Genomic DNA, 23,179 nt, shown 5'->3' with positions numbered 1-23,179 from the left:
TTTTTTTGACTTCTGCTTTTTAATTTTGTTAGGGGAGTATTTTAGGATGGGCCTCATACTATCTGCATGTGTATGTGTGTGTTCATAATTTGATCCTTCCAAAATTACCAATAGGAGGTTTATTTAGGATGAGAACTCTCTAGAAATCCCCTTAAGTATAAAAGCTTTTCTAAATCAGAAGATCCCCACCCTCTGTCCAAATTCACTCCCAAAGATAGCCTAAAAGAAAGAAATTAAGTTGCTACAAGGCAGTACAATTGAAGCTCTGATATTGAGATTGGAATTCTCAGCATGACAAAGGTAATGAGAGGGGAAAGAATTTATATTTAGACAATTTCATGAGAGCTGGCAACTGTCAGGGAGAGTATAAGGCTTGTGTGTCCCTTGTCTCAGGTCCCCAAGCTGATGGTTGGCCACTTCTAGACACAGACCCAACAAATCTGCATGTCAGATGGAAAACCAGAGAGACTGCTGATTTCTAAAACCAAGTTCTAAGATATAAAATCAAGGTGTAAAGAGGAACTCATCGGGTTTTATTGGTGATTCAGAATAAAGTTCGTCCCAGAGGTTGCCTATCTAGTGAGAACCACAAATTCACCTGTCTGTGAGGTCAGTTGAAAAACTGGTTTATAAAACTGTATTAGTCTCCTCAGGCTCTCATAACAAATACCACAGACCAGGTGACTTTAATAACAGAAATCTATTTTCATAGTTCTGGAGGCTGAGAAAGTTAAGAGCAAAACTGTGGAAGGTTGGTTTCTTGGTGAGGCTTCTCTTCCTGGCTGGCTGTAGACAGCTGCTGCTAAATGCCCACCTCCCTGCTGGAACTTCTCCCAAACAGGAAACTCCCTGGGAGAGGAGTTTTGGCAGCTGTATTTTCTGGGGCTCTGCTTTAATCAGATAAGGGCATCCAGATAAGAGTTCTTTCTACATCTGCTGTGACAAATATTTTCAGTTTAAAATAATCTTTATATCATGCTTGTGGGCTGTGGGTCCCTTCACCTCTTTCTTCCCCATCCCTATGGGCACTCTTTAAAGAGCTATGGACCCCAATGACAATGTTGGGGGACTTCCCCACACCAGGAAGCAAGTCTCAAACACCAGTTGAGTGTCCTACCATTTAACTGACTTCTGACACTATCTACCCAGAGATAGCGTCAGATTCCACAGGCTGATGGCTCAGTTCCACAAGACTGACCCCTGCTTTAGAAGACAGTTGAAAGCTCAGGTTGTCACCCGTGCCTGATTGAATGGCTACTAGTCAGAGCTTCCCATGACCCTCCTCCTGGGTTTCATTAATTTGCTAGAGCAGCTCACAGAACTCAGAGAAACAACTACTTACTAGATTACCCTTTTACCATAAAACGATGTAACTCAGGACCGGCCACATGGAAGCTCTGCATAGGGCAAGGCATGTGAGAAGGAGTGCAGAGCTTCCACACCCTCTGCAGGCTCTCCATCATCCCAGCACTTCCCCGTGTTCACTCACCGGAAGCTCTCTGCAACCTCTCCTTCGGGGTTTCTATGGAGGCTTCATTTCTGAGGCTTGACTGATTACATCATTGGTCTTTGGTGATTAGACTCAATCTCAACCCCTCTCCCTGACCCAGAGGTGGGTGGAAATGGGGTTAGACTGAAAATTTCCAACCCTCCAATCACCTCGCTGGTACCTCTGGCAACCAGCCCCCCTCCTTAGGTGGCCGAGGAGTTTTCCTAAGGTCATCTTTTTAACATCACAAAAGATACCTGTGTGGCTCTCATCACTAAGGAAGTTCATCACTTAGGGTTTTAGGAACTCTGTGTCACAGACAAGGATGAAGATCAGACATGTATTTCTTATTATAAATCACAGTAGCACACTCTGCTTGCTTGATCACTGCAAAAAGTCTTCCATTTTGATAGCTGTCCCTCTTCTTCATTCACCCTGATGATCCCTGTAGGAGCTCTGAAATCTGCCCGATCCAAACCGCTTCCCAGGATTTCTAACCCTCCCCATACCTCCTGGAGAGTGTGCAGGCAACGCCTTGTCAAGTGGTTCTTGCTTCATTTCTCTGGGTTGCGGAAACCTGTCACACACTAATGACCATTGTGCTCTACTCTGCTAACCTAAAGAATTAACCTAAGGAAATAATCATAGATTATAAAGACACTTATTTACAAAAATGTTTCTTGAAGCATTATGTAAAGTAGCAAGGACATTAAAAGAATAGAATATCCCCTATAGGATTCAAGTTGAATAGGGTCATATGAGAGAGTTATTAAAATAATGTAGTAGCAAGATAATTAGTGAAATGGAGCATGATCAAAATATGGCAGGAAGGAAACATGGGGTGATTAAATAGAGTATATATTTTGTGATTTTAAGAGAAGTCCAAAAGTTTTGGATCATTCTCTCTTCAAATGGTACAACTGAGCACGAGCTAAAATCAATGACTTGCCTGTAATGAATAGGACAGAGCAGAAGTGGCAGTATGTGATTCTTAAAACTCAGTCATAAAAGGCATTGTGGCTTCCTCCTTCCTCTGTCTCTTGAACCACTCTCTTTGGTGAGGTCAACTGCCTTTACATGAGGACATTCAAGCAGCCCTCCGGAGAAGTCCCTGCAGCAAATGACTGAGTCCTCTTGCCAAGAGCCAGCAAGGGATGGAGGCTTCCTCAGAAGCCATGTGAGGAGCCTTCTAGGCAGTAGAGCCTCCAGCTCCAGTCAGTCTTACAGCTGGTGACAGCCCAATGACAACTTGACCACAACCCAGGAGAGATTCTGAGCCAGAACCACCCAGCTAAGCCATTCCCAATTCACGATCCACACAAGCAAGTGGAGTATAAATGGTTGTCATTTTAAGCTTCCACATTTTCAGGAGATGTGTAGGCAGCAATAGATAACAAAATACATTATAATATACATGATGTAGTGAGGACCAGATACCTTTGTGTCACTCAACCTCACTCTTCCCTTCCCACCTCTGTGTCTTCCTCCTGTCCTTTCATCTATGTCTAATCATATGCACTGGTATGGTGAGTGTGATATATCTAGATGAGGGAAAAGCAGTGATATTTCTGTGTATATATATATATCATTTTAATCTTACACAACAAACATGTCTAACTTAAAATAATAATGAATAATAGTTTATTATTAATAATTATAACACATCAATATTAATGTTATGATTTATTAATACTAATAAATATTATTTTAATATATTCAATGCTCTTCCTTGTTTATAAGAGAAGCCTTTTTAGTATGATAGAATTACTTTAATGTAAATATTTCTCCCAACATATAACCAAATGCTTAGAGGCAAGCACTACCTTGAATGATGGTAAATTTTTTCAGACATGAGACATTTTTGAAAGAGGAATTCCAGCTCATTTCCTGAAAGGGCAACTAACCAACATTTACAGTACCACTATGACTCAGCATTAACAGAATTAATTTTTATTCAATGGTAGCCTGTACTAGGCATCTAATATACATGATTTGAATCCTCAAATCATGGTCTAGAAAAGTAATCAGTACGAAACTATTGCCATTTAACCATCCCCTGTGTGTGCCTTGCTTTGCTTAAATAAAAGAAATAATTTCCAGGTTTTCTGCTTTTGCTAGTAAGAAGATAAGAATTACATAATCATCCATCTTTTTAAAAAATTTTATTTTACTGAGGTATAGTCAGTTTACAATGTTTTGCCAATTTCCAGTGTAGAACATAATTTTTCAGTTATAAATAAGCATGCATGTATTCTTTGTTGCATACTTTTTCACCATGAGCTACCACAAGATCTTGTATTTCCCTGTGCTATACAGTATAATCTTGTTTATCTATTCTGCATTTTAAAATCCCAGTCTGTCCCTTCCCACCTCCCACCCCCTTGGCAACCACAAGTTTGTATTCTATGTCTATGAGTCTGTTTCTGTTTTGTATTTATGTTTTGTTTGTTTGTTTGTTTTTAGATTCCTCATGTAAGCGATCTCATATGGTATTTTTCTTTCTCTTCCTGGCTTACTTCACTTAGAATGACATTCTCCAGGAACATCAATGTTGCTGCAAATGGCGTTATGTTGTCAGTTTTTGTGGCTGAATAGTATTCCATCATATAAATATACTACATCATCTTTATTCAGTCATCTGTTGATGGACATTTAGGCTGCTTCCATGTCTTGGCTATTGTAAATAGTGCTGCCATGAACATTGGGGTGCAGGTGTCATTTTGAAGTAGGGTTCCTTCTGGATATATGCCCAGGAGTGGGATTCCCAGGTCATATGGTAAGTCTATTCCTAGTCTTTTGAGGACTCTCCATATTGTTTTCCACAGTGGTTTTCCTTGCTTCCCTCTCCCACTCTTAATGATTTAAATGTCTTCTTTTACACTTTTGTGTTTATTCTATTTGTAATTCATGGTAGTTATCTCCTTTCCAGTTGTGAGTTTCTGATTTTTGTAGCATCCTGCTTCTTTTCTATTTAGAGTAGACTTGTCAATATTTCTTTTAGCATGGGTTTAGTGTTGTTAAACTCTTTTAGTTTTTGCTTGTCTGTGAAGTTCTTTATCTCTCCTTCTATTCTAAAGGATAGCGTTTGTGGATAGAGTATCCTAGGCTGCATCTTTTTTTCATTCAGGACTTGGTATATATCTTGCCACTCCCTTCTGGCCTGTAGTGTCTGTGTAGAGAAATCAGCTGAGAGCCTTATGGGGGTTCCCTTGTAACTCACTCTTTGTTTTTCTCTTGCTGCCTTTAGGATCATTTCTTTATCCTTGACTCTGGCCATCTTGATTATGATATTTCTTGATGTGGATCTGTTTGGGACCCTCTCAGCCTCCTGTACTTGGATATCTGATTCCTTTAGATTTGGAAAGTTTTCAGTCATGATTTCTTCAAATACCTTTTCAACCCCCTTTGTTCTTTCTTCCCCTTCTGGAACCCCTATTATGCATAGATTGGCATGCTTTATATTATCCCATAGGTCCCTTATATTGTTTTCATTGTTTTTTATTTGTTTTTCTCTCAGCTGTTCTAATTGGGTGCTTTCTGTTGTCCTGTCTTCTAGGTCACTTATTCGTTCCTTGCCTTATCTAGCCTGCTTTGTACAGCCTTTAGGTCAGCTCTCATCTCAGCAAATGAGTTTACTAATTCTACTTGGTTCCCCTTTATAGCTTTTATTTCATTTTTGACATATTTTATATCTCTAAACACTATTTCTTTTAGTTCTTTCAGTACTTTGATCAGTCCTTTTTTGAAATCTTGATCTAGTAGACCATCAATGTCTATTTCCTTTATTGTGCTTTCAGGGGATTTCTCTTGATCTTTTAATTGGGAGTGGTTCCTCTGTTTCTTCATATTGCTCATATCTCTCTGGCACTGTGGCTTAAGGAGTACCAGTTATCTAGTTCTCCTGGAGATGGTGTGCTCGTAGTGATTTTTATCAAGAGGTCTTTGTGTCTTTGCCCTGTTTTGCGAACTCAGCTTGCTGTTTCCAGAGGCCCTGTGTTGGTGCCCTCGTCTGTGCTGCTCCCAGTGGCTTTCAGCTAGCAGATTGCGCCCCCTCCTAACACTGGGTCAGGAGCTGAGCTCCTACCCGGTGGGTGGGTGGGTCAGTCCACCTCCCGATGCCACATTCAAATGCTGCGCTCAGTGGAGGCAGGTTGGTGGATCGAGCCCCCTCCCAGCACCGTGGTCAGGTGCTGCGCTCCTGCCAGGATGGCGGGTGGCTGCCCACCCTCTCCGGGTGCCTGTCGCTCCGCTGCTCTGTGCAGCTGCCCTCTCCGCCTAGGGTCGGAGCTCCCAAGGCAGGCTCAGGAGACCGCTGAACAACCCCGCCCCTGCTCCATGCCAAATCTCAGCTCCTTGTTTGTCTTGGCGGTGCAAGTTCTCTGAGGTGCCAGGGCAGAAAGATCCCATCTGCCTCGGGCTGTAAACAAGTCTCCGTCCTGCCTAGGAGGTTGTGGAGCACCCGGGTGCTGCCTGGGCACTGGGCACAGGAGGAGATGGTGGCTGTGGCTGCGCCCCGCCTCTCTTCTCACGAGATGCACCAGTAATGGCAGCGTAGGTCTTAGGAGACAAAGGCTACGGCGCCCCTCCCCCCAGGGCGCACCAGCCATGTTGTTTTGCTTTTTTCGCAGTTTATGGGGGACTGAGGGTGTTCTGCTCCGTATCCCCTCCCAGCCACAGCGTGCAGCCCCCTGCAGTCCCCCAGGGTTGCCTCAGTGCAGCCGCCACTGTCCTCCGCCCATTTCAGGCAGCCTGTCCTGGCCCCAGCTGCTGGCTCACGTCTCGGGCTGGGTGTTGTGGGGACCCTTTGTGCCCGTTTAACTCAATTCTGTTGGTCAAGGGGTGCTAGGGGCAGATCTGAGCCTTAGAGGCTCCCCCTCCATCCCGCTGGCTCTCTTTTGGAGAGGGGAGACCCAGCAAACGAGCGCCAGTCCTCCTTTGCTGCTCCCTCCCTGCAGGATCAGTCCCGCACTGTTTTGCTTTTTCTTCTTTCTTTTTTCCTTTTCTCCTACCAGATTTTTGTCGTCTTTGTCTTTCAAAGAGGGCGATGTTCTGTCGGAGTTCGGCAGGTGCTCTGGTTGGTTGAGTAGGTCTGTAGATGTGGGTTTTGATGCATTTGTGGGAGAGGGTGAGCTACAAGTGTCCTTCTACTCCGCCATCTTGCTTCTCTCCTCTATTTTTTTTTTATAGAGGTATACTCAGTTTACAATGTTGTGCCAATTTCTGATGTACAGACAATAGTTCACTCATACATGAATATACATATATTCATTTTCATATGAATGAAGCTACTTCAAGATATGGAATATATTTCCCTGTGTTATGCAGTATAAACTTGTTTATCTATTTTATATATACTAGTCAGTATCTGCAAATCTCAAACTCCCTATTTATCCCTTCCCAACCCCCTCCTCCCTGGCAACCAAAAGTCTGTATTCTATGTCTGTGGGCCTGTTTCTGTTTTATGTATAAGTTCATTTGTCTTTTTTTTTTTTTTTTTTTCAGATTTCACATATGAGTGATATCATATGGTATTTTTCTTTCTCTATCTGGCTTACTTCACTTAGAATGACATTCTCTAGGGCCATCCATGTTGCTGCAAATGGCATTATTTTGTCATTTTTTATGGCTGAGTAGTATTCTATTGTATAAAGATACCACAGCTTCTTTATCCAGTCATCAACATTTAGGTTGCTCCTGTGTCTTTGCTGTTGTGTATAGTGCCACTATGAACATTGGCGTCCATGTATCTTTTCAGATTAGAGTTACCTCTGTATATATACCCATAATTGTGATTGCTGGCCATATGGTAAGTTTATTTTTAGTTTTCTCAGGAATTTCCATACTGTTTTCCATAGTGCCTGGACAAAACTACATTCCCACCAGCAATATAGGAAGGTTCCCTTTTCTCCGCACCCTCTCCAGCATTTATTGTCTGAATTTTTGAATGATGGCCATAATGACTGGTGTGAGGTAATACCTCATTGCAGTTTTGATTTGCATTTATCTGATAATTAGCAATATTGACCATTTTTTCATATGCCTATTGGCCCTAATGGCCTCTCTTGTATTGTTTAATACTTCCAACAAAATCTTCAAAGAAGGAGGTCTCCCGATCGAGGAGAAACATGATCAGACACCTAATCTTTAAATAAAACTTTAAAAGTATATTTGCACTGGGTACAAAGCAATACAGGAAGCAATTTCATGTTTACTGAAGGTTCTTACTGGTGAAAGGTACAAAAAACATATCAATAAATGAGTAAACTTGACAAACACTGTCAAGACTAATACTTTCTATGGGTACTCAAGGACGTCCTCCAAGAAAGGGACAAGTGAGCTGAAATGTGATTGGCAAGATTTCATTTACATCTCCCTCTGAAGATGAAGCCAGAAGTGTCCTGCACAGAAGGAGCAGCAAAGGCAGGAAACATCTGACTTCAGGAAGGGGAGGGTAGACAGGGCCAGATGTCTGGAAGGACAGGGGAGGGAGAAGTAGCAGCAAGGCCACAGGAGTCGACCCTTCCTAAAAACTCCAGTGGACTCCAGACACCATACCCTGAATGTGCCTACATTCCAGCCAATTCCAGTTTTGACCACACCAGTCTCAGAGAAGGCAGCACACAAAACCTTGAGATGGAAAAGACCAAACAAAACCCCTGAGAATTGCTTCCACCATGAAATTATCTTAAAATAGCTGGAACACTATGGAGAAGTGTTTAGCGGAAGAAGGGTTTTATGAAAATCAATAAAAGGACAAACACTAATATATGAGCCATTTTAGGCCAATCCTCACAGTATATAGGAATTGGGATTTCTGTCTGAGTCTTTTCTGCAGAAGGCCACAACTTACAGAGGGGCTGAGATCCTTAAATAGCCAATTCGGACCCAAAAAGGCAGTTCTGGGCTCATATTCACACACCTCCACAAGTGAGAGAGCCAATGTAGGGCTGAGTCAGCCAACACTGAACTCAGTTCATGATCAAGATCCGCTCTTCTCCCTGCGACCAGGGCAGACACTGGGAGCAGGTCCCTGTCCTCTCTCCCCCGAGCCCAGATGGAACCGAAGGTTCACTAACAAGACCAGAAATGGTACATGGCATAGAATCTATTGGGCACCTCACATCTAACCCACGTCCCGCCCTCCCCACCCAAGGCCATAGATGAGCAGAGGAGGCCCACGTGTGATAGGCCAGTTCACGGACAACCAGACACAGGGCTGCATGTGGATGCCACTTCTCCTCACTCTTTATTCACAAGTAAACATTTAGCAATAAATAATGTAAACAATCCCGCACCTATAAAATTATCAGTTGGAAATGGTGGGCACTCTAGAAGCGACCAGGCACCCAAAAGTGGCCAAACTGCTTTTGCCAGTGCTCCAACAGTGGACTTCTTTCCTCTTTTTCTTTTGAATTTTAAATACTTCTTAAGTGCCTGCTCACAACCAGATAACCCATGTAAACAATCCAGACAAGTGTACTGCAAAAATACGTTTTGGTATAAATAAAATATGAATCACAAATTGTACATTAAATACACATATTTTTAAATTCTTATGTCTTTGAAATTAGAAATATATACAAAAAGTACAAGTCCATTAGGCACTTTAAAAAGTGCCCTGAACGGAAAGGCTGAGGTTCTCAAACACTGAGGACACAGCAGAGCCTGCTTCACCTTTTTTATAGACATACTTTCCTGAGCCCACCAGGTGGTCCTCAATTGTCTCCTTTGCACATCTTGCCCCAATTGTTTCCAAGGCGTCCAGCAGGGTGTTGATGGAGGCTTCCCGCCCCTTGCTGCTGAGCCAGGCCTCCAGCATTTCATACAAGGCATCCCGCGGGGCCCAGGCTTTGCCTCTGGCCATAAGGATCTCATTTTGTGTCAGGCCCATCTGCCTCATGAGCGCATCCCAGGAATCATAGGGCACGACGGTTGCAAAGTAATCGAAGAACATCCTCAGGCCTGGGTTGGGGGAAAGTCACAGAGGCAGTCAGGTGAGCTGGGATGGGCTTCAGAAAGGTCAGAGGACCCTCCAGGAGGCCTAGATCCCAGGCTGGGACCCAAGGAGCTCCCCCTTCTGGTGAACCTGCTGCTCTGCGTCTCTGACCTGCTTCCCATCAGCAGAGAATCAGGCCACACTGCAGGGGCCTCACCTGTACCCAAGGCACTGCAGGGAGTCAAGGTCACCAGAGAATCCTGCCCTAAGGGAGGAACGAGGGCCCTGCTGGGAAGGGGGACGGAAGTCACAGAGGGAGAAGGCAGATTGTGTAGGAGACAGAGGGTGCCACAGACCAGACTGTGGGGCAACAGACCTCAGAGGAGGGCACCTGCCCTTCTCATGAGAGTAAGGGCTCCCGGCTGCCGCATCTGCTCTGTGGACAGAGCAAGGGCCTGGAGGTGGGAAGGTCTCTGGCCTCACACCCAGCTCGGCCTCACTGACTGACGCGGTGGCAGAGCTAGATGGGGACGAACAGACTCTGAGCAAGAATTTAACCCGTAAGATGGAGCCAACACCAAGCACGTCATAGGAGTGTACCGGGGATTCAGTGCAATGTGGGTGAAATGCAGTGCACACCACTGTCCATTGGTACATAAGGTGGGCACTGAATACAAGTTTATATTCTCTAACAGCTGCACTGAAAAAAGTAATATTAAATTCTAATTTTCATAAAATATGAATTCAATATATTCTAAAAATGTTCACTTCAATATGTAATCAGTATACAAAAAGTTATTATTGAGACGTATTACATTCCTTTTTTTTTTTTTTTTTTACCAATTCTTTGAAATACAGTATCTAGTTATATGACAGCTCATCGAATTTGGCCTAGCCACAGGTCAGGTGCTCCACAGTCCCCTGGGGCCAGTGGGTGCCCTGCTGGGCAGCACAGTCCCTTAGGTGCCTCAGTGTGGGCGAACCTGGCCCTGAGCAGCAAGGGAGAAGGGAGAAAGAGGGAAGGACTGGGAGGCGTTACAGGACAGAGGGGTGCAGAGGAGGGGAGAGATGGATTTAGAGTTCTGATGGTCCAGGAACAAGCTATCCCCTGCTGTGAGTTGCCCTAACAGCTATGGAGACGGCAGTTAGGACACTGTCCCTTCTCCCTCCATTCCTGCTCCACTGCCCTGGAAAAAATACTCACCTTCAATGGAGTCCACATCATTTGCTGGAACCAGCATCCTCCTTCTCATCTGAGACTCTTTCGCTACGGCTGCTTCCTGTAAAATACAGTGGAGAACAGCCTTGGTCTTAGTCAGGGGTCCTGGATTTCAGAACTGAGCCCATTAACCAGCCCACTGTCTGACCTGGGCAGCCACCTTCCCTCCTGGGTCCCTATAGAGATGAAGGAACCTCCCACCCTGAACAGTTCACAGGCTCCTATCCTCATGGAAGGAAATTTTCCCTGCAGTAATGCTCACTTCTTAATTGTCCGCTCAGCTTTGACAATTCTATACAGCTGAGTAAACATAATCCATCCAAGACAAGGAACGTTCCTCCCCTAAACCTTGTCCCTTCTGGCCCTTCTAGTCCTTTCCCACCCACTGCATCAGGAGATAAGCACTCCCTCCCAGGCTTTATGTGACTCAGATGAAGAGTATTTACAAAGGCACTTTGGAAAATCTGAAATAAGTGTTTATTCCGTGTATGTGAAGGTGCTTTGGTCAATGGCAATGTATCATATCGGTAGTGTAAATAAGGGAATGACAGCATCTGATGGTCTCCATGGAGACTGGAAAGGCATTCTGTAGAATTAAAGATGAATTCTGACTTTTACAAAATACCTAAAAATAGGAGGCTGCATCCATAATGATAAAATTTTTTAAATGAAAACAAGCATCGACATGGTTCCTAATGGTGCAATACTGTAGGCGTTCACAACGAAATCAAACGAACACTAAAATATCTGCCTTCTCTAAGCATCTTTGAACATTATAAGTTCTGGACCATGCAGCCAGCAAGATGTAAAGCAAAAATAAGGCAGGAATAGTGGAGGGGACAGAAACTATAATTATTTTAATATGAATGTATATTTAAAAACTCTAAGGTTTAAGCTACAATATTTAAAAATGAATGCATGTCTTAATGAATGTTAAAAAACATATCAGAAACAATATATTAGAAAATGGCATTATAGGAGGAGCTAACCATTAAAAGTAACAAGACATGTGAGATAGAAAGAAACATGTTTGACAAAAAATAGGCATAATTTATCTGAAGAACTCAAATCTTAACTGAGTCACAATAAAAAACCTTTGAGTTGAAATGCTGTTTCCTTTTTAAAAACTATTTTTATTGAGTTATACTTGATTTACAGTATTAAATTAGTCTCAGGTGAACAACATAGTGATTCGAAATTTTTATAGATTATTCTCCATTTAAATTTATTATAAATTATAGAATAGCCAAAGCATTACTGAAGAGAAAGAAAGAGGCTGGAGGAATAACTCTCCCAGACTTCAGACAATACTATAGAGCTACAGTCATCAAGACAGCATGGTCTTGGTACAAAGACAGACATATAGACCAATGGAACAGAATAGAGAGCCCAGAAATGAACCCACAAGCTTTTGGTCAACTAACCTTCAACAAAGTAGGCAAGATTATACAATGGGATAAAGACAGTCTCTTCAGCAAATGGGGCTGGGAAAACTGGGCAGCAGCATGTAAAGCAATGAAGCTAGAACACTCCCTTACACCATACACAAAATTAAAGTTATTATAAAATATTGTTCTATATTCCTGTGGTATACAATCTTTTTTTGTAAAGATTTATTTTGTACATAGTAGCTTGTATGTCTTAATCCCGTACCCCTGTTTTGCCCTTCCCACCTTCCCCTTCCCTCCTGGTAACCACCAGCTTGTTCTCTGTATCTGTGAGTCTCTTTCTGTTTTGTTACATTTATGTTTTTTATTTTTTAGATTCCACATAGAAGTGATAACATACAGTATTTATCTTTCTCTGTCGGATGATTCACTAAGCATAATACCCTCCAAGTCCATCTGTGTTGCTGCAAATAGCAAAACTTGATTCTTTTTTATGGCTGAGTAGTATTACATTCTATATATATACACACTACATCTGCTTTATCCGTTCAACTGTTGATTCCTTTCTACTTAGATTGCTTTCCATCTTGGCAATTGTGAATAATGCTGCTATGAACACTGGAGTACGTGTATCCTTTAGAATTAGTGTTTTTGTTTTCTTCAGATATTTACCCAGGAGTGGAATTGCTGGATCATATTGTAGTTCTAATTTTAGTTGTTGAGGAACCTCCATACTCTTTTCCACAGTGGCTGCACCAATTTCCATTCCCACCAACAGTACATGAGGGTTCCCTTTTCTCCACATCCTTGCCAACATTTGCTATTTGTGATTTTTTGATGATAGCCATTCTGATAGATGTGAGGTGATATTATGGTTTTGATTTGCATTTCTCTGATTAGTGATTTTGAGCATCTTTTCATCTGCATTTTCTCTTTGGAAAAATGTCTATTCAGACCTTCTGCCCATTTTTAAGTTGAGTTGTTTGTTGGTTTTTTTTTTTTTTCTTTTGATACTGAATTGCATGAGCTGCTTGTATGTGTGGGGTATTAACTCCTTATTGGTCATATCATTTGCAAATATTTTTTCCCATTCAGTAGGTTGTCTTTTTGTTTTATTGGTGGTTTCCTTTGCTGTGCAAAAGCTTTTAAGTTTAATTTGGACCCATTTTTTTTTATTGATTTATAATCATTTTACAATGTTGTGTCAAATTCCAGTGTTCAGCACAATTTTTCAGTTATTCATGGACATATACACACTCATTGTCACATTTTTTTCTCTGTGAGTTATCATAACATTTTGTGTGTATTTCCCTGTGCTATACAGTGTAGTGTATTCTATAATTTTGAAATCCCAGTCTATCCCTTCCCACCCTCCACCCCCCTGGTAACCACAAGTCTGTATTCTCTGTCTGTGAGTCTATTTCTGTCCTTTATTTACGCTTTGCTTTTGTTTGTTTGTTTGTTTTTGTTTTTGTTTTTTAGATTCCACATATGAGCGATCTCATATGGTATTTTTCTTTCTCTTTCTGGCTTACTTCACTTAGAATGACATTCTCCAGGAGCATCCATGTTGCTGCAAATGGCATTATGTTGTCGGTTTTTATGGCTGAGTAGTATTCCATTGTATAAATATACCACGTCGTCTTTATCCAGTCACCTGTTGATGGACATTTAGGCTGTTTTCATGTTTTGGCTATTGTAAATATTGCTGCTATGAACATTGGGGTGCAGGTGTCATCCTGAAGTAGATTTCCTTCTGGATACAAGCCCAGGAGTGGGATTCCTGGGTCATATGGTAAGTCTATTCCTAGTCTTTGGAGGAATCTCCACACTGTTTTCCATAGTGGCTGCAACAAACTGCATTCCCACCAGCAGTGTAGGAGGGTTCCCCTTTCTGCACAGCCTCTCCAGCATTTGTCATTTGTGGATTTTTGAATGACGGCCATTCTGACTGGTGTGAGGTGATACCTCATTGTAGTTTTGATTTGCATTTCTCTGATAATTAGTGATATTGAGCATTTTTTCATGTGCTTTTTGATCATTTGTATGTCTTCCTTGGAGAATTGCTTGTTTAGGTCTTCTGCCCATTTTTGGATTGGGTTGTTTATTTTTTTCTTATTGAGTCATATGAGCTGCTTATATATTCTGGAGATCAAGCCTTTGTCGGTTTCACTTGCAAAAATTTTCTCCCATTCCTTAGGTTTTCTTCTTGTTTTATTTCTGGTTTCCTTTGCTGTGCAGAAGCTTGTAAGTTTCATTAGGTCCCATTTGTTTATTCTTGCTTTTATTTCTTCTAGGAGAAAATTTTTTAAATGTATGTCAGATAATGTTTTGCCTATGTTTTCCTCTAGGAGGTTTATTGTATCTTGTCTTATGTTTAAGTCTTTAATCCATTTTGAGTTGATTTTTGTATATGGTGTAAGGGAGTGTTCTAGCTTCATTGTTTTACATGCTGCTGTCCAGTTTTCCCAACACCATTTGCTGAAGAGACTGTCTTTATTCCAATGTATATTCTTGCCTCCTTTGTCAAAGATGAGTTGACCAAAAGTTTGTGGGTTCATTTCTGGGCTCTCTATTCTGTTCCATTGGTCTATATGTCTGTTTTGGTACCAATACCATGCTGTCTTGATAACTGTAGCTCTATAGTATTGTCTGAAGTCTGGGAGAGTTATTCCTCCAGCCTCTTTCTTTCTCTTCAGTAATGCTTTGGCAATTCTAGGTCTTTGATGGTTCCATATGAATTTTATTATGATTTTTTCTAGTTCTGTGAAATGTCCTGGGTAATTGGATAGGGATTGCATTAAATCTGTAGATTGCCTTGGGCAGTGTGACCATTTTAACAATAATGATTCTTCCAATCCAAGAGCATGGAATATCTTTCCATTTTTTAAAGTCTTCTTTAATTTCCTTCATCAATGGTTTATAGTTTTCTGTGTATAATTCTTTCACCTCCTTGGTTAGATTTATTCCCAGATATTTTATTACTTTGGGTGCTATTTTAAAGGGGATTGTTTCTTTACTTTCTTCTTCTGTTGATTTATCGTTAGTGTAAAGAAATGCAACTGATTTTTGAACGTTAATTTTGTAACCTGCTACCTTGCTGAATTCTTCAATCAGCTCTAGTAGCTTTTGTGTGGACCTTTTAGGGTTTTCTATATATAGTAACATGTCATCAGCATATAATGACACTTTTACCTCTTCTTTTCCAGAGAAGATATATTTTTTGATATTTGGGGAGGTAATTAGGTTTATTTATTTTTAGAGGAGGTAGTGGGAATCGAACCCAGGACCTTGTGCATGCTAAGCATGCACTCTACCACTTCAGGTATACCCTCCCCCCAACCCAGATGTCAAATTACTGCACTGTCCTGGGTCCCAGAGGTTGTGAGACTGTGTGTGTGCCCTTTAAGATGCAGTCTCTTTCCCACAGCTCTCTGAGGCTAAATACATTTGCAGAGTAAGCCCCAACTTCTGCAAATATAATTAGCGTCCCGTCTGTGGGCCACCCACTCAGGGGTATGGGTCTTGACTCTACTAAGACTCAGCCATTTTGTGGTTCCTTCTTTATATTTTTAGTTGTAGAAGATATTTTTCACCAATAGTTGTCTGTAAATAGTTATAATTTTGGTGTGTCTGTGAGAGGAGGTGAACTCAGGATCTTCCTACTGCATCATCATATTTAATCTCATAATGCTATTTTCTTTGATAAGAAAAATATTAAATATTAATAAGATCTTAATTCTTCCTAGATTAATTTATGAATTTAAATCTTACAAAAAATTCCAATTATTTTTTTAGGGATGGAGGAAATCTTATGAAATAATTCTACATTTTATGTGGGTAAACAATAAATTTTAAAAAAGTAAAGAAGGAGGTAGTGCTCTCTCAGATATTAAAACATATTAGGAAGTTTCATTTGTGAAGTATTGTATACAGATGGCATACAGATGGCATATGCATAAAGATTTCAGCAAAGAATCACAGAAAATTACCCTTCATATTTACCTGAAATAAAAAGAACTAAGGGGCTGGAGAAAGATTATAGGAGGAGACTTTCATGATTCATTGAGAAACTGTCTATACTGTTTAAATTTTCTCACTGTGGATATGTATTAACTGCTATGAAAAAATGCGAAAAGTGATTAATCAGGATGGAGGGATTACTGGCCTTTTTCTGATGCTTCCTTTTATACTTTCTCTTTTAAAGGAATGTAATATATAGCTGAGCCTTGAACAACATGGGTTTGAACTGCATGGGTCTACTAATCCGTGGGTTTTTCTTCACTGACTATGTATTATAGTACTATACGTTCCATAGCTGGTTGACTATGAGGATGCAGAAACATTGATACGTGGACTTTGAAGAATCTGTGCCCCTGACCCCAGCTTTGTTCTAAAGTCAACTGCTGATGCAGGGGAAAAAAAAACCCAAAAGGAACATTCTAGGTGGAAAGAGATCATTGTGCATATAAATATTTCACATGTGATTAAGGAGGGACCAAAAGCATAGGAAAATGGGAAATTCAGTTGCTAAATTTGGTTGGAGTAAGGCAACAATCACTCAGAATTCAGGGAGCTCCTCACCGCATGTCACATCACAAAATAAATTCCAGTTAGATAATACTGTTCTATGCTAAAAATTACCATTAAATTTAAAAGCTGTATAAGAAATTAGAGCATTTCATCCTATCTTTTATTGGGGGGAATAACGTTACAAGCTTATGAGGAATAAAAAATGTTTCTACAGATTGACCACTCAATGTCAAAAATGATGAATTTGATATGAACAAAACTGGGTGTGCATGGGGTGTAAACAATACTTCTACATGTTGATGACAAAATTCTACTTCTTCTGAGGAGCCACCATACAAATATGATCAGCTATTTGTTTTTGTTCTCAAAAAAATTTTTTTGATGGGGGAGATAATTAGGTTTCTTTATTTATTTAATGGGGGTACTGGGTATTGAACCCAAGAACTTGCGCATCCTAAGCAAGCATTCTACTGCTAAGCTATACCCTCCCCTCTAATGATCAGCTATTTGGACTAAGATTTGCTTTCATACATGTTCAATAAATTTGATACTATTATTACTATGCGGAATGGCTTACTATGTTATTTTACAACTATGCAGTGGAATATTATGCAGCCCTCAATAAATCATTCAACAAATATGCGAGTGCCCACTGCCTGTTCTAGACTGAGGATACAGTGAGAACTGGACAGATAAAAAAATAGGGCTACACTATATAGAGCTGACAGTCTACAACAGCAGGGGTGGGCTCCCTTCCCCCTTCAGGATGCTGATTTTTTTCCCTCCATCACCACTTCCCCATGGGACAGGAGATCTGACCAGCATCGGCCTTTCCCTCTATCTCCCACACTCCCGGGCAAGCAGAGGGGCCGTCACATACTCACCAGCAGATGCTCTGCTTCCCCCGGGGACTGCACCATAACAAGTGTCAGGTTGGCCTGCTCTCTGTCTTCTGTCTCCTGCTCAGAGACCACAGTGGACAGTGATTCTCTGCTATTCAGCGTGTTGTTGAGAGCATTGTCCAGAGGCTCAGGCCCTCTTGGGGGATGTGAGCGCCAGAAAAAGACCTTGGGAAGGCAAAGAGCTGACTCAGGAGTCCATACCTATATACCCCTGCAGGGTAACAGGGAACATGGTGGGTTTTGCCTCCCCACCTACCCTCATGCTGTACCCCTCCCCCAGGTGGGCACAGACAGCACACTCAGGAATCTACTGCTGGTACCAGGACCCTGGTGCTGTGCTAAGTGGAGTTTAGCACCCCTGCCTGACACCCCCATGCCCCAGGGTCCAGGGTTATGGGTACGGGTGTCCCACAGGCAGTAAGAAGGACAGGGCTAGCGCTGCCAAAAAGCCTCTGGGCTGCTCAAATGGACCAGTTGCTCTCCTACAGTCAGCCCAGAGTCCCCAGGCCACTTTAGAGAGCCAGGGGCCACAGCACAGCACAGAATGGGGACCGTGTCCACCCAGGGCCTTGTTGTGGATGGGAGGCAGTTTCTGAGGACCTGATGCCACCAGGTCCTGGAGAAACCAACTCACTTTTTCCATGCACTTGGGGTCCACTCCACAACCTAGAAGAGAAGAAGCTTCCACCTTAACAGTGGGGAGGGCCCTCTTGCAGCACCTCCCTCCCCTGGGACAGGGTGTGGGCTGGGGGCTCAGGCACTGAACAAGGAGCCCTGGGCCTGGTGACAAGGAGGGGGCCAATCCAACTCTGGGGAGCCCCTGGGGAGGGAGAAGAGAAGAGGGAAAAAGGAATAAAATGAAACATATGTAAAATCCCTGTTGGAGTCTGCTGAACAAAGCCATACAAGACGCCCTGACCCTCTCCTCCTGACTCCTGTCACTCAGTCAAAGTGCTCATCTCCTCTCTGCCCTGCCTGGGGGCCCTGAAGACATTAAGAACTGGCCCTGACCCCCTGGACTTGGCCATGAGGATGGGGGGTCCATCAGCCAAGATGGGGAACTGATGTGATCCTGGTGCCCCTAGGTGGGAGGTGGAAGGTGGACGGGTATCACAGACAACAAGATCAGAGCCAGGCCAGGAAGAACAGGAAGACTGGGAAAATGAAAGAGGGAGCCAGGGCCTCCCATTCCTTCCCGGTACCTCACCTTGAAGGATGAACTTCCGGAAACGATATGCAGTCATCAGAACCAGCACCAGCCCCAGCAGGACAAAGGCAGTTACAATTCCAGGCACCAGCTGTGAATTGCCTGAGGAGGGAGAAGGAGTGGTGGGCAGTCCCAGGCTCATGGTCACTGACTTTCCAGGAACCAGGGCCTCCCCATTGACCTGGGTACCTGATTTTTGGTCCACACACTGCAGGTCACTCCAGGGTGTACAGGGCGTGGCCACAACCATCCCATCTGGGCACCTAGGTACAGACACAGGGAGGACATGGAGGGGCTCTGTCAGGGAAAGCTGGCCAGATGGGGACAAACAGGGAGCAAACTCCCACCCAGTGTCCCCTGACAAGACAGTGGAGGAGGGACAGGCTTCTCCTGTCTGCAGGGTCGGGTCCCTCACTCCCCCGTGTTGGGTGGGAGAAGGATCTGGGCTTGCGCACTTCTGCCCTGAGGGCTCCGGCTGAGTGTGTTGAGCTCCTTCAGGAGCTGGGTCTTCTCTGCAAGGCCTGCACTGGACCTCCCTGGGCTGCAGAGGGAGTCCGGGTGAGGGGCCTAATACAGGTCAAGGGTCAGAAGGGTTTGGGCACAGGCTGAGCCTCATCCTCCAGTCCAGCTTTAACACAAGGACCCTCTTGTCCTCCACCTTTGACTCTTCCTACCAATCACAGCCAACACTGGAGCGTCACAGAAGACCTAACTCCTACCGGTCCCTAAATCTCCAAATAGGAAAGATTCAGGTCTTATTGAGGGAACAAGGGCTGGATGTGAGGTCAGCTGAGTGGCCCAGGGCTTTCTGGGAACCTTGAAGGAGCTACATGCTGGGTCTCATCTGACTTGGTTGTGGCTACATTTGTCTTCATGTGTCCTTTCCTGCATGTAAAAAATACTAAAACATCCATTTATGAATGAACGGTTATACAGATGAATATAAGCCTGGCTGCATTCTGCTCATTTTTTCCCTCTCGTATAAAAAGAAACTAAAACTTTTCATGGGCCATTGACAGCATCATGGACCCTAAGCAATGGCACACTGTACCCGATAGAAAAGTCAACCTGGCCAAAGGGAAACCCAGTTGAGAAGGTGTGGGAAGGTGTAGGGGGCAGTGCGGGGATCAGCAGATGGATGAGGAGGGGCTGCTGTAGGCTCAGAAGACCCCGCAGGCACAGGGAAGCCCCAAGGCTCCCACATCTCACCCGGTGCTGCACTTCTGGCAGAACTCAGGGGAGTCTTCTCCATGGAAAGTGCCAGCTCTGCACTGACACTGTGTGTCCTTAGTTGTGGTACAAGGAGTACTCTCTTCTTCACCTGAAGACAAAGGATAAGGTTTGGGGATATGTTTCCCCTGCGTGACCCTCAGCCGTTCTTCACCAACCAAACACCCACCCGCTCAGCTCTCATCAGTCCAGTGTAGCTTTCAGGGTCAAATTCGGCAGCTACACATGAGGGGCACATAAAGGACAGCCACTGCTCACCTGTCACCAATACTCAGAGGCATAAAAAAAGGACCATGGTACATTATTTAATGCATTAGGACAGGGAGGGAAATCTTTTAGCTCACAGGTCGGTAGGAAAGGTGGGGGATAATCTGAGAGACCCTCGATGGAGAGGAACCCGTGGGTCACCTCCCAAAACATAGCTCTGCTGGAGAGGCCGAGGGGCCCAAATTTGTGAAGGCTTAGAGAGGCCGAGCCCCTGCCAGGAGCACAGAGCACAGGACTAACAGGGGCCTGGCCCAGGACCAGACCCACGTCACAGCTCAAACCTAGCACTTTTCCACTTGGCCAGGCCTCGTCTTATGCTGTAACTATACAGATACCACCCCTCCCCCATCAAGGGGCAGATCATTTTCCCACCACTTTCATCTGCTGATTTAAAAGATTTACCTGCTGTATGGCATGTGGCGTAAAAATAATTTCTGTTTTTATTTTATTGGCCTAAGATATAATCATAAAACAGGGTATGATGAAGCCCAGGAAGGACGGGAACCGGAATCCAGGTGTCCCAATCCCATGTTGGATACAATTCCCACACCATCACTCCTGCACTGGGTCCCATGTTCCATACCTGATTTACAGGTTGTACACGGTAAGCAGGAAGGGAGCACATTCCAGTGAGTGGTAAACTCCACTCCATTTGCACAGGGTGTACAATTGTTTCCATCTGCTGATACATGGTATCCTGAAAAGGGAGAGAAAATCTGGTGAATGAATCCCTACAGGATTCCCAGAGGCAGGCAGTGGTGACTGGGGGGCTCCTCTTTTGGCCATGAGTGGAACCCAAATGGGGAAATTCATTCTACCTGTTGTCGGTCAGTTGATCAATTCTGCATCTACTGTACACCCTTGACTAGCATTGCAACAGAAATATATTACAAGTCAGAAAGACTTAGAAGAGCTGAAGGAAGGAGATCCAATTAATTTTAATAATGTATTTAAATCTATTCAAATATGTATGTATATGCATGACTGGGACATTGTGCTGTACACCAGAAACTGACACATTGTAACTGACTGTACGTCAATTACAAAAATCAATATATTCAAAATAATATCAGTTAAGCTCATAATAAGCATAAAACATTCAGATGCTTTACATTAGTTTTTCAAAGTACGTCTTAGAATCCTGGGAATATTTCTGCCTTCCATCACTCAGTATCTGGAGGGGCCATATGTCAAGTGCTCAATAGTCACGTGGACATAGTGACTACAAAACTGGACAGTGTCACCAGGTCCCTGGAGAGTCACAGAAGAAAGTCCTAATCCTTGCCCTCAACGAGCTCCAGGTCAATGGAACGCACAAGATCAGAAATAATGAGACAATCACAGACAAGCCTTCAATTAAAGCTCTTGCTACGCTCCTGGTAAATGGAAGGAAAAATGGTTCCTGTATGTTGAGTCAAAGAATAACCCTAAATAAAGGTGGCTTTGCCCTGGAAAAAAGAGGTATTCTCCAGGCACTGGCCTGAGACCTTGCAGGAGCTGTCATTACCTGGGAGCCCATGTCCTGAGTCATACAAAGATTGTGTTTGGTTTATTTCACTTAGCACAGTGTTTTTGAGGTTCAGCCATGCTGCAATGTGTCAGAATTTCACTCTTTTTAAAAAAGGCTAAATAATAATCCCTTGCATGTATATAAGACATTTCGTTTATCTATTCACGCATCAGTGGACACTTGGGCTGCTTCCACTTCTTGGCTATGGTAAATAACTTTGCTATGAATAAAGGTGTGCAAATATTTCTTTGAGACCTTGCTTTCAATCCGTTTAGATATATACCCAGAAGCAGGATTGCTAAATCATACGGTATTTCTATTTTTTAGTATCTTTGAGGCACCATCATACTGTTTTTCCACAGCAGCTGCATCATTTTACAATCTCACCAACAGCACACAACGGTTCCAATTCTGCACATCGTCACCAACCTTTATTTTCTGTATTATTGATAGTGCCATCAAATGGGTACGAGGTAGTATCTCATCATGGTTTTATTTTTAGTCTGCATTTTTCTGATGGTTAGTGATCTTGAGCATCTTTTCATATGGTTGCTGGCCATTTGTATATCATCTGTGGAGAAATGTCTATTCAAGTCGGTTACCCATTTTTACGTTGGGATGTCCGTCTTTTGTTGTTGAGCTGTAGGATTGATTTATATATTCTAGGTATCAAACCTTATCAGTTATTTGATTCACCAATATTTTCTCACATTCTGTTGATCGTTTCTTTTGCTGCAGAGATTTAAATTTTGATGTAGTTCGATATACCTTTTTTTTTTTTTGCTTTAAATATGACACTATGCTTTAGTGTCATATTTTTAAAAACCCATTGCCAAGCCTAAGGCCATCAAGAACTGCCCGTCTATTTTCTTCTAAAAGTTTTATAGTTTCAATACTTACATTTTTGATTTGAATCATTTTCAGTTACTTTTTGTATCTAGTGTAAGGTAACAGCCCAGCTGCATTCATTGCATGTTTGCTATCCAGTTTCTCCAGCACTGTTAGTTGAAGAGACTACTCTTTTCCCATTGAATGGTCTTGAATATCAAAACTCAATTGACCATAGATATAAGGGTTTATGTCCAGTCTCTTAATTCTATTCCACTGGTCTATGTCTAATCATTATTCCAATACCACACGGCTTGGATTACTGTACTTGGAAATCAGGAAATATAAGTCTCTCAACTTTGTTTTTCTTTTTGAACATTGTTTTGGATACTGTGGGTCCCCTGGAATTTCATACAAATTTGAAGATGGTTTCTTTCATTTCTGAAATTACACCGCTGAGATTTTGATAAAGAGTGCATTGAATGTGCATATTGTTCCAGGTGATACTGTCATTATAACAGCAATGTCTCCCAACCCATGAAGATGGAAAGTCTTCCTGTTTAGGCCTTTTAAAATTTTTTCAGCAATATTTTGCAGTTTTCACTGTAAAAGTCTTATGCCTCCTTGTTACATTTAGTCTTATTCTTAAGTATTTTATCCTTTTTAGGCC

General features: G+C 42.6%; 1 protein-coding gene across 2 annotated transcripts in view; it reads right to left on the bottom strand.

The window, feature by feature from the left end:
* Positions 1–8,706: 8,706 nt before the first annotated feature.
* The window catches only part of LOC141575679 (tumor necrosis factor receptor superfamily member 10B-like), a 34,967-nt gene continuing 20,494 nt past the window's right edge, over positions 8,707–23,179 (bottom strand). The window contains exons 3-10 of one of the 2 annotated variants that reach the window (XM_074355535.1): positions 20,755–20,868; positions 19,884–19,995; positions 18,864–18,937; positions 18,675–18,776; positions 18,102–18,133; positions 17,450–17,632; positions 10,630–10,705; positions 8,707–9,451 (exon numbers count right to left, since the gene is read on the bottom strand). In XM_074355535.1, coding sequence (XP_074211636.1) covers positions 9,096–9,451; positions 10,630–10,705; positions 17,450–17,632; positions 18,102–18,133; positions 18,675–18,776; positions 18,864–18,937; positions 19,884–19,995; positions 20,755–20,868 — 1,049 coding nt within the window. In that variant the 3' untranslated portion in view covers positions 8,707–9,095. Of the gene's footprint in view, positions 9,452–10,629; positions 10,706–17,449; positions 17,633–18,101; positions 18,134–18,674; positions 18,938–19,883; positions 19,996–20,754; positions 20,869–23,179 lie in introns of both variants that reach the window. The other variant, XM_074355534.1, reaches the window with a different exon arrangement.

Source organism: Camelus bactrianus, chromosome 31 (assembly GCF_048773025.1).
Source record: "Camelus bactrianus isolate YW-2024 breed Bactrian camel chromosome 31, ASM4877302v1, whole genome shotgun sequence".
Classification (NCBI taxonomy): domain Eukaryota; kingdom Metazoa; phylum Chordata; class Mammalia; order Artiodactyla; family Camelidae; genus Camelus; species Camelus bactrianus.
The sequence above is the reverse complement of the archived record's forward strand: the minus strand, read 5'-3'. Positions and strand labels throughout refer to the sequence as shown.